The sequence below is a fragment of the Aptenodytes forsteri genome, unplaced genomic scaffold (genome assembly GCF_000699145.1).
Source record: "Aptenodytes forsteri isolate BGI_AS27 unplaced genomic scaffold, ASM69914v1 Scaffold662, whole genome shotgun sequence".
NCBI classification, from domain to species: Eukaryota; Metazoa; Chordata; class Aves; order Sphenisciformes; family Spheniscidae; genus Aptenodytes; species Aptenodytes forsteri.
The window spans coordinates 400,420-411,911 of NW_008795718.1; the positions used below are offsets into that span (position 1 = coordinate 400,420).

The 11,492-nt window shown below is 51.8% G+C and overlaps 1 protein-coding gene across 1 annotated transcript in view; it reads right to left on the bottom strand.

Annotated features, from left to right (window-relative positions):
* Positions 1 to 6,433: 6,433 nt before the first annotated feature.
* The window catches only part of FAM198A (family with sequence similarity 198 member A), a 6,294-nt gene continuing 1,235 nt past the window's right edge, over positions 6,434 to 11,492 (bottom strand). Inside the window, exons 3-5 of the mRNA XM_009283571.1 lie at positions 7,617 to 7,739; positions 7,239 to 7,342; positions 6,434 to 6,644 (exon numbers count right to left, since the gene is read on the bottom strand). Coding sequence (XP_009281846.1) covers positions 6,434 to 6,644; positions 7,239 to 7,342; positions 7,617 to 7,739 — 438 coding nt within the window. The remainder of the gene's footprint in view (positions 6,645 to 7,238; positions 7,343 to 7,616; positions 7,740 to 11,492) is intronic.

Genomic DNA, 11,492 nt, shown 5'->3' on the forward strand with positions numbered 1-11,492 from the left:
AGAGGAAATGGCCTCAAGTTGTGCCAGGGGAGGTTTAGATTGGATGTGAGGAAAAATTTCTTTACTGAAAGAGTGGTTAAACATTGGACCAGGCTGCCCAGGGAAGTGGTGGAGTCCCCATCCCTGGAGGTATTTAAAAGACGAGTAGATGAGGCACTTAGGGACATGGTTTAGTGGGTGGTGGTGTTGGGTCGATGGTTGGACTCGATGATCTTAGAGGTCTTTTCCAACCTCAATGATTCTATGATTCTATGATTCTATGATTTAAACTTTTGTCGCAGAGAGCTGCCCCTGCCAGCTTGGAGGGACTAAACCCCTCATGCCTCTGTGCTGCAGGAGGAAGAGGCACAGCATGTATGAGTAGGCATGATGGGAAGGTCAAGTTTAAGAGACGTCGTCCTCCAGAGTTATTCTGGGTAGTATTTGGATATATTTGGAGGCCTGCTATTCTGGTGGGATCATCAGCGCTCCCGAGAACTCCTAAACTTCATGACTTTTGGACTGGTCCCCGCAGTTGTCTCTGGGATGGGTTTTTAAATAATAAGAGCCATTCCTGCACCTCTGCACAGCTGGTGCGATGCATTATAAACACTGTGCAGGGAGGAAGGGTTGCTTTCTCCTGCGGCTGCTGAGCGCCTGGGACCACGCTTGGGCAGGCAGAGCCCCGGCTGCTGCAGCGTGTCGTTCTCCAAGCAGCCATCCTGCTCCGTCCCGCTTCCAGATGCTCCCGGCTTGGAGCAACGCGCTGCGGCGACTCCTGCAAATCTGGATTTTAATTGGAAAGAGACGGTAACAGAGGGAAAAAGGTGGTGGTGGTGGGATATAAAATGCAGCTGGGCCGATTAGGCTGCCAGGGAATTAGGGAATTAATGATGCTCTAGCAGCTTGAAATTTGCCGGTGCAGAGATGAAACTTTTAAGACGATCTTGGCAAGTGCGGGGAAAAGACAGCCTGTCGAGCCAATGCCACCTGCTGGAGACAGCACTCGGAGACCGAGATTCACGGCACCAGTTAAACTAATGTTTCTTAGTCATCCTTGCACCCAAAATTCCTCTTCTGAAGCTTGAAAACCTGAGCCCATGCCTGGGGGGGCAGAGACCTCGGATGCCCACAGGCGCAGCCCCTCCACCATCGCAAGGAATGTTTCCTTTCCCCCAGGTTCCTGGTCTCCTTTCCTCCATTTGCCTTATCTGACAGCTAATTATCATTCCAGAGGTAATTTCTGGAGGGTCCATATGGGATCCATAAACCGCTAATGCTGGGGGATTTTTTCCGAAGGATCAAAAGACTGGAGAAGTCCTATATATTGTTGTTGTTATTGGTATGATTATCACTGCTGTAATAGCAGCCAAAATCGCCAAATTAGGTTGCGGAAACCATTATTGCTGCGCAGACACAAAGACAAGGTTATTGTCCCTGAAGCCGTTCCAGTCTAAGAGGTTTTTAATTGGGAGGAAATAATATGTTCACAAGTTCTAATGAGAGAGTTACAGAATAAACCCAGACCTAAGGGGAGGGAAGGAGGAGGGAGGTGAAGCCTCAGTGCAGAGACCCCCATGAAGGGATGATGCGGGGAGCAGCTGCTTCCAGGGCGGCGGATCCGGGGGGGTTCAGCGCTTCTGCGTGCTTGTACATGTTGGTTATCTAATAAGCCATTTCTTAAGCTCCAGTGATGCTGCTACTTATATCATAAATTCAATGATCTTCCCCTTTACTGGTCATTAATCTGCTTCGTTTCCTGGCAATTTTATACTCTTTTGATAAACTGTTGGTCTAACCGCTTGGAAGAAACAACGTCAAAAACTGTACCTTAGGCGTTCGCCCAGCTAATGAAGAAAATCCATCACGAGGAGAGTTTATCTATTGCTTTTGCTGGATGTAAATAAAATGTCAGGCTAATTTACTTCCATTAATCTTAAAGGCTGTCGCTACGATGATAGTCCTATGTCGGAGTGGATACTTTTTTCCTTTTCCGCATAAATATTTAAGCAAGTACTGAAAGCATAAATAAATTACTTTCTAAAAGCCAGATTATTTTTATATCCAGCGATTTAACAATAAATTTGGATTTACTTGCTAGCTCTTGCCTTTCAGGCAGCAGCCGGCCCATGCTTCACCTGCGTGGGCATGGAACCGCTTGGCCAGCTTTTGCCGAGCATTTTGTGGGGTCTCCGAGTGCCACCCCTGAGTGCCACCCCACTGCTGTCGTCCCCAGCCAGTGGGTGGCTTCAGTGGGTGCCTGGGCTGCTCTGCGAGGTCTGTACGGGGCTGCTGCAAAGGCTGTTTTGTGTCCTGTGGCCGCAATGGGCAGCTCAAGAAGCGGCCCTTAAATCCAGCAAAAAGGCATTTAGTTTATGGAGGGTGAGGCCAGCAAAGCACTGGAGCAGGCTGCTGGGGGGGCATTCGGGGGGGTCACCAGCTTTGGGGGGTTAAGAACAGGCTGAACAGGAGTAGTGTGCCTGGGGGGGGTGGTGGTGTCTGCGTGCATGGGGGATGTGCATGTGTGTGTGTGCATGCATGAATGGCGGGGGGGGGGACATGCATGTGTGTGCACACATGTGTGCATGTGTCTGTGCATGTGGGTGCATGCATGCATGTGGGTGGGATGGCGTGCATGTGTGGACACGTGTTTGCATGCATGCACGTGTGTCCATGTATTCAGTTGGATGGAGCCAATTTGGCCCCTGCCTTCCTTCCGTGTGTGCATGTCTCTGTGCATGTGTGGGTGCATGCTTGCGTGTGGGTGGGATGGCGTGCATGCGTGGACACATGTGTTTGCATGCATGCACATGTGTCCATGTGTTCAGTTGGTTGGAGCCAATTTGGCCCCTGCCTTCCTTCCCCCAGCCCTGTTTTCTTCCAGCTGAAGGGCAGTGTGCAGCCACAGATCTGTTAAACACCGGTCATGCCACTTCGGTCACTGTGAAAAGAGTTTCCTCCTAGTGAAGCCCCATGTGGGTGCGTGCCCATGCTCTCAGCCTATTCCCCGAGTACTGGCAGCAAGCAGCACATTCCCGCGGTGCCAAGGGTGGGCACGAGGGTGCCGCAGGGACGCCCTCCTGCAAGGAGCCCCAGCAGGAGCGCTGCCTGGTGCCTCCGGGAAAACCTTACGGCTTTTCCAGCAGCTCTTGAAGTGACAAAGGGAAGAACAATGCGGAGAACGGCTGCATCCGGCTTTCACCCTGGGTCTTTTCTGGTGATGTGGGCAGCAAGCAGCGCCTCATGCCCATGCTGCTGGGCCCCCAGGGGCACTCGCACGCAGACAGCTTCACTTTCCCGATGCTCTTGGCTCCTTGCTGCTTCTCTCCTCCATCCTGTCATCAGTGATGCTAGCAAGAGCATCCTTGGTAGGATGGGGGTTGCATTTAATTGCCCCCGCTGGGAGCCACCTGCACTTCAGCTCTTGCAAGCTCAGGAAAGGTGCCTTAGCTTGTTTCTCCACGTTTTTTTCCCTTGCTTAGCTGCTGCTGCCTTCTTAAAGCCAAAGCAGTCCTGCCCCAGCTCCACAGCCAGCTTGTACCCTGTCCTTTCTTTGTTACTCCACCCCAACAGGATCCGTGATGATGCCCAATGAAATTTGGTTATAACAGGATCACTCCTGAGATGAGATCTTGTTTGTCAAGCATGGCCCCAAATGAATTTTTATAACTACGTTATAAACCCATAAAAATAAGTTTATCATAGGAAATATGACACATTCATAGCTGGAGCAAACCAAACCTGACACTATGTGGTGAAGGCTGATATGGCCAGAGCAGTCCATGGGATTTCTCCAAACGGCTGTGACCACAGTTCAGAACCTGTGCGCTTTGCTGGCTACATAGACAAGTCCCTGGAAAAAATGACTAATTAGAAGAGACTAATGATCAGTCTCAGCAAGATCATGGCTTTTGCTTCGCTCATTTATCCATACAAGGCTCCTTGTTAATTCAAGAGCAATTTTTATTTACATGCATGTTTACAGATGTTCCCACACTACTTTAGCCAGCAAACTCACGTTACAATTAAGGAAATGCAAAAAAAAACTAGAAAAATCCCCATTATCTTGTGCAATGTTAAGGTCAAGCAGATGCAACCGGAGGCAAGAGGTGCAGCCAGAGGCAAGGCAAAAGCTGCTGTTCCAGCACAGCCGAGTCAACAGCTTTGGCCACCACACAGTGCCCCACCTTCCTCTTGCTTCTTGCTGAGAACTTGGCTTACATGGGATGAAAACCTCTCTTTTAATGAAATTTCTCATTTTAATGAGAAAAACAAGACTATGACTGATGCCACACATCCTAACTAATGCTCTTGTTACCACATAGCTTTTCACAGCATATTTTCTGGATTTAATTATGTTAGAGTTACCACATAGCTTTTCAAGCATATTTTCTGGATTTAATTATGTTAGATTTAGTCTCCTTTATTCATATAAGGCTGTGCTTGCACATAGCTTTTCACAGGACCCAGGATGAGTTATTTTGTTCTCCTTCATGCTTACAGACTAAGCTCACCTCCTGATAATGAATCCCCATGGTTTGGGCTTTAGCGGGGCTTCCCTGACAGTCATCCATCCCATGGCCCGGCAAACTGGGTGATAACTCATGGGGTGGAGAGGGTGATGGGGGAAAGGCTTTCCCTGGCTAACTAGAGGGCAGGACTCCAGGAAGATGCTGCCAGTGCTCTGGATGCTGATGTGCCCATGAAGTTGAGTGCCGACACTTTCTGAGAGCACTCACGCTTGTTGATTCATGTCACCCAAGCCTCACTTCATCTTCCCATAAGCAAGAGGAAAAAGGAAGAAAAAAAAGGTAACTGCTTGTGCTTATCAGCATGGGTGTTAAATTAAGCAAGAGGAAAAAGGAAGAAAAAAAAAAAGGTAACTGCTTGTGCTTATCAGCATGGGTGTTAAAGAATCCCCTTGCAGGCTCTGTCAGTGACAAGTCACTGAGACGGCTGGAGCAGGGAAGGCATGAATGCCCACCCTTTCTGCCTTTCCCACTTCCTGGGTGGCCGTGTTCTCCAAAGCTAGGGCAATGGGACAGCAGCACAGCTTGGGCGCCCACGTCGGTCTCACCGAGACTTTCCAAAGGCACAAGTGACTTGGGGTGCCTCAAGCATGGAGGCTCCACCTGTAGCGCTGGAGAAATGGAGGGTTGCTCCCTGAGGCCCCTTTAAAAAGCCTTCTCCTGGTGGCAAACCACCAGCCCACAGGCTGGGACCCGGCTGCTCCTGGCAAGCAAGCACTGACTGCATGCCTCAGCTGGGAAACACGCCGTGGAGAGTGAGAGGCTCTGACAGAGCCCATCCCTCTATCTTTTTTCCTGCTGTTCATTTTGCTTTTGAATTTTCTCTCGGCCCTGACACTTGAGGACTTGCCTGGCTGGGATGCTGCTGTGCCCCATCACAGTGAGCTGCTAGGCAAGAGCATACAGAGGTGACAGGAGCAGGACAGGCTCTGCCGGAGGTGCCAGCATGCTCAGAAAGTATTTTGCACTTGATTGTCTTCTGCTGAAACAGCCTGGCATTTTTGCTAAAAGATTTTTCTGCAAACCTTGGAAAGAGTTTTGCACAGCCATGCCTAAGAGAGCAGGCAGGAGCGCTTTTCACAAGCGGCAGAGCTTGGGATAGGTTTGCCTTTTAATCCCCTGACAGCGAAGGGAAAGAGCAAGCGAGAGACTGAAACCTTCAAATCCCACATTCAAAATGCACCTTGGCGGCAGCCCAGCCCTGCCGAGGCAAAGCGCACGGCACGCGGGGACGGCACCGTGGGCTCCGTGATGGCAGCTGCTGCCAGGCACTGCCTGTGGTCCGGGGTCCTGCCTGGCCCTGGCTTCTGGCAGTGATTCACACCCGCTCCCAGGCACATATCACCTCCTCCACAGGGGGGAAAGACAGAGCTCAGCTTGGGTGACTTGTCCCTGCTTAATCCACTTAGAAAGCTCCCCTCTGCCTTCCCCCAGCCTCTCTGCCTGTAATGTTTTGGAAACAGCGAAGGCATCATCAAAAAGCCAAGCGCAAGCCATGCAAAGGCTGCCAGTGACTTCCCCCAGCCGTGAGCAGTGCCTCTCAATGCTTCTTTAACCCTTCCCAGGGTCCCTGTAGGCTGTTCAGCAGTCCAAGCCTCCAGCTTTCAAAGTTGCTGGGGGGATTGGGGGGGTGAAGGCACCCAAAAATTCTCATGGATGTGCTCCCTTTGAAAATCCACACTGAGACCATTGCTTAACACCTTTCTCAAGCAGTTGTGGGTTGTTTCAGGAGATGTCTCCTCCTCCTCTTTCCTCCTCCCTGCAATCCCGCCTCCTTTTCCAGGGCATCCTACAAGGGGGGGGTACACCTTTTGGAGAGGTAAGCACCCACATGCAGTATCACATCGCCCATGCTGAGGGCGTGAGGTACATCCGTCGCCGCCGCGATTTGCAAGGCAGGCGCGCTGTGCTGGCCAGAGGCTGGTTCAGCAGGGCGAGTCCCCGAACACCGTCAGGTTGTGCTCCTGGATGTACTGCAGCAAAATGCGTGCCCGCCTGTCGATGGTCCGAAGCAGGGGTCTCAGGCCCTCAGCGCCGCCCTGGCTCTCCCAGAGCTCCTGGTCCACACGCAGCGACTCCAGCAGCAGGCTCTGCAACCTGCCCGACCGCAGCGTGGCCACCGCCGCCGCCGGGAAGCTGCAGAGGAGGAGCAGAAGAGAGAGGGAGGGAAGGGGTTACCCAGGGAAGGCCAAACAGGAAGGAGGGCAGCAGCAGGGCACCCGAGCAAAGGCCACCCCAGTGCTTCGAGAAGAAATGCATGTCCACCCAGATGAACACGGGATGAGGAGCCTCCTGCTTAAAACTCTGCCCATGGTGAGCGTGCAGGACAGCTCCATCAGAAACGGATCCAAACAAGCTCCAAATCAAGGGGCCAATAGCATGCCAAATGCCTGATGGGCAACGATGCAAGAAATGCTGAAATACCTGATTATTCATTATTTTTGTGCAGCTGCCAATTAGAGAGGGGAAAATGGGCTTTGGAGACTGCCATCAGCCACACAGAGCAAGGTGACGAGCCAGTTTCAGGGCAGGGGCATGTATGATGGGTTTGTGAGCCCACTCACCTGTCCTGTCCTGGGTGGGAGGTGGCCCCGCTTCACAGGGATGCCCGACTGGGGAGGCCAGGGAAGGCACAAAGGTGTGCACATAGGGCTGGTGTCCATCCCATGTGTGCAAGCTCAGCCCTGGCCCAGCACGTGCCCCCAGGAGGGTGCGCATTGCCCTTCCTACCTGTCTATGCCTTGCAGGAGCCTGAAGTTGAGCTTCTCCTCGGGGTGCTGGGGCCTACCCGCATTGTCGATGAACACCAGGCGGGACGGCGCACTCCTCCGGACCTGCCAGCAGGATGGGAAGGAGAAGTTTGCTTACTGCGGGGAGTCACCAGTTTGGGTGTTTAGGCTGGTTTTTTTAACGCATTGAATAATCCTGAGAGCATCTGGGGGCCATCAGCTGCCAAAGCCCAGGTCCCTCTGTGCCGAGGCACACCTCCCACCATGGACCCTGCATCACCATGGGACCTATGTCCCCTTTGCTGCAACATCAGCCCTGCAAGTGCCTCCCAGGCACCTTCATCTTAGCCCCAGAGCACTGGGGAGCGGGGGGACGTACCAGGATGTGGACCAGGACCAGCTCCGCCGGGTTTCGGCACTTCTCGTGGAGCATCTCTTCCACACAGGGCTCGGAGGGATCGGGCTGAAACCCACAGCAGTAGCGGTCCAGGCGGTCATGAACCTGCAGGAGACATTTGGGGAACTTATCAGGGACAGGCGCCTGGGGCAGGGAGGTCCAATTGTAAACTTTTCTTGCTCAGAGGAAAATAAAAAGGATCCTCAGTAGAGATGAAATGGAAAAGCTGTGTGCACTGAGAGAGAGGCAGGGAAGCATTCAAAAGCTGAGCTGACTTGCAAAAGTGTTTGGCTTGGAGAAGAGACCGACAAAGGTGACGGTGACAAGCTTTCCTGCTGGAGTTCAGACACCTGCGTCTGGTACTTCCATACTTCATATTTGCACAGAGCGAACAGGTCGTACTTCCAGCTGAAACCAAGGGAAGATATATACAGCAATAAACATAAAAAAAAAACCCACAAACAAAAGCACCCAAGGAAACCTAGGTTTTGAAACCTCAAAAAGAGATTTTTATTTCCTCAGGCTGAGTCTTGGTGCACTGGATGATGGTTTCATCTGGCTCTCAGCTCATATACACCCTTTCATCCATCCCTACCAGTAACCTAAGCAGCTCTCAATGGAAAGAATATGAATGGAAAAGGATCTGCAAGGGAAAAAGCAATCTGTGTGTTATATAGAGCATGCCTGACATTTAAGTTAGGCCATGGTGACTTGTTTTAACTACGTTTGTGTTTAATTATTTGCAGGCACTGCTAAGGCTCCATGTTGTTGAGGCTCTCGAGTCCCCCCCCTTCCCACCGCAAATCCTTGCAGAAATCCCAGTGCTGCTTGGCAGCTTCCACTGTTTCACCCGCACCCTCGGAGGGATGAGGGAGTTTTAAAAGAAATGAATCTCTGTCAGACCCGGCTTCAGTAGCCCTGCCTTGGTATTCACGAAGCTTCCTCAGCTTTGTCAGAAGAAGCCAGCGCATCCTCTGCGGTGGCCCGTGGGGCAGACGGGACCTCACTGCCTGTCAACAGCCCTCCCCATTGCTGCATGCTGCCACAGCCATGCAGGGGTCTGCCTCACCGTCTCCAGCTCTGCAGGCCTGTTTACAACATTACAGCAAAAAAATCCATCCATATATATATATAAAAATCTCCTTTAAATATATACAAATACATATAAAAGAATGTTTCACTTGCAGCGCGAAGGCATCCGACTCGCTTGCTTGCTTGGAGTTGCTGGTGCCAACCTGGGAGCCAGGGCTCGGGGTGCAGAGAGGCTCCTGGAGCTGCCGGGAGGGCTGGAGCAGGTCTCAGGTGAGCTTGCGGTGATCTACAGGTGACGACTGGCTGGAAGCCAAGTGACCCACAGAGGCTGCTAATTCACCTCACCCTGATAATTAGCAAAATTTATCAATTATAGGCTGTGCCTCAAGAGGGAGTTCAGTCTGAATCCAAACACTAATCAAGCGCTGGAGAAGATGATGCAGAAGAGGCCATTATATTTGAGAAGCAGGATTAGTCCCACACCAGAGTTCCTCAACAAATCCCTCTCTTTCCTGATGTTTAATGACGGACTCGGGTCAGCATTTCTCCACTGGGACACTCACCAGCTAAATGTGATAAAGTTTCTTTTGACACAAAACACGTTGAAATGAAAGAAAATATCACATTTCCTCCATGCACTCCCTTGGTCTACCTACCGGAAAGCTCAGCACACCAGTTTTCTCTCAGCTGCTACATTGTTTTCCAGGCTGCACAGAAGGTGAAGACAACCTGAGATGATTTACAGAGGCATTAAATGCTCTCAGGCTTCCATTCACCTGCCCGCAAGCACCTGTGAAGCCAAGGCAGATAGGTGCTGGACCCGAGGAGGTGTGAGGTGGAGGCTGGACCTGGTGTCCAGGTGGAGCCACAGAAGATGGACCAGCCAGTTGCGGAGATGCTGAGACCGCTGCTGACATGTTGACAAAAACTCCCCCCCCCCCCCCCTCCCCCCCCCCCTCCCCAGATCATTTATATTAATTTCTCCTCACCAGAGCCTAAACAGCTCTAATGAACAGGACACTAGGTCTTACTGCTGGAACGCAAATACGTGAGCCACCTTCTCCCATCCAAGCTCAAAACCCGTGACAAGCTCCCCTTCAGCCCCTCTTTGGTTCCATGTGAATCTCAGCTGCCCCAGAGCATCCCCCTGGGTCCAACAGGGCTTTCCAGCAATGACTCAGCCTGGGATGGCTTCCCCCAGGGAAAAATGCCTTGCTGTCCCCCCAGCTGGGAATGGGGTGCTGCAGGGCAGGGAGGCGGCTGCAGGGCTTTGGGCTTGATGTATTTTTGGCCCTTTTTAAAAAGTGCAGGACAAAGCCATCAGCAGCTGCCCCCTTTCCACCGGGCTCAGCGTTTTGCCCCCAGTAAAGCTTTGCACTGAGAGGGGTGTTCCCTTATGGCAAACACCAAGAGAAATCAATACAGAAGCAGCCCAATTTTAAAGACAATTGAAGAAAACAACCGAGATTTCAATGCCAATGTACAGCAGGGCTCAAAGCTCGCAGCTTCTCCTTCCCCAGCAAGGGCTGTGAGAGGCTAAAGCCATTTCTGAACGATGCTATTTCACTTCTATAACATCCTGCCGACTTCGTGCCTTTTTACCTTTACGTGACTTTTCCGCATGGGAGGATCCCGTTGGAGTTAGTGAGGAAAACCTGTGGATTGCCCTTGGATTTCTCATTGTGCTGCTTTGGCCCTCCAAGGGAAAGTCTCCTTAAAACTAGATACTTTCTGCTGGAGACTCAGCCTTTCCATTGCACTCAATGGCATTTTCGCCTGGGGAAGGGGAGGGTTGGTTAATCTTCTCATTTCTCTGGCTGTTTCAGCTAAAATATTTCCAAGCCTAGCCAGGACTGCTCTGCCTCTGCCAGCCATAGTCTGAGACTGTAAAGATTAATGGTCAGGCTTTGCCAAAAAAAAAGAGTAATGAGAATACATATTTTAATAGTTTGGTTTTTTTTCTTTCTTCCTTTCTTTCTTTTTTTATTTTAATACCTGCCCTTTCAGGTGGTCTCCCCTTGTTTGATAATCAAAGCTCCAGCCCTGAGGTGCCTAAACAGACTATTTTTTCCATAGAAACCACTTTTGCCTCCTCACAGCTGCCCTCTAAGAAACGATAACTCTCTGGGACACTGTTGTAATCCCTCGTAGCAGCAGGGTATGATTTTCCAGAGAGAAGATTAAGCACTATTAATCCCGAGGAGGAGGAGGAGGAGGAAAGCAGTGCCATATGAAGGGCCAGGGCTCCTGATTTTCAGTGCCAGCAGCGCATGCCTGGAGTTGGATTTGATGAGGCTGATGCAGATCACGCTGCTTGTCCCTAGGGCTGCCCTGTCCTGAGGCACTGCCAGCATCCACGCGAAGCGGAGCCAGCGGAGCCGCACCGGGAGAAAGCTTGGCCATGTGAGAGTGGACTCGCAGCATCCGAAACCTGCCTGCGTTTTCCTGCAAGTCCCACGCACGGACTGTACTCGGGCCAGACCTCTTCTGCACAAAACTCCCAAGAAACTGCAGCCTGTGCAACCCCACAGAAGAGAAGGAGACCACAGTCAGACAAGGCAGGCGCCGGTGCAGGGGGACCTGGGTGGCACAGCCGGTGGGACAGGCAGGTTTCATCACCCCAGCCCTACCTGGAGGAGAAAGTCGAAGAGGGCCAGGCGACTCCACTCGCCACGTGGGATGCTGGAGCAGGGAGCATCCCCGGCCACCAGTGTCGGGCCCCGCCGCGTTGTTAGCATCTCTAGGTGCCGGAGGTCGGGCACCCACCAGATGATGGGGCGCAGGGAGCCGTCGGTGTAGGCAGGAGGTGGCTGGTGAAAGGTGAAA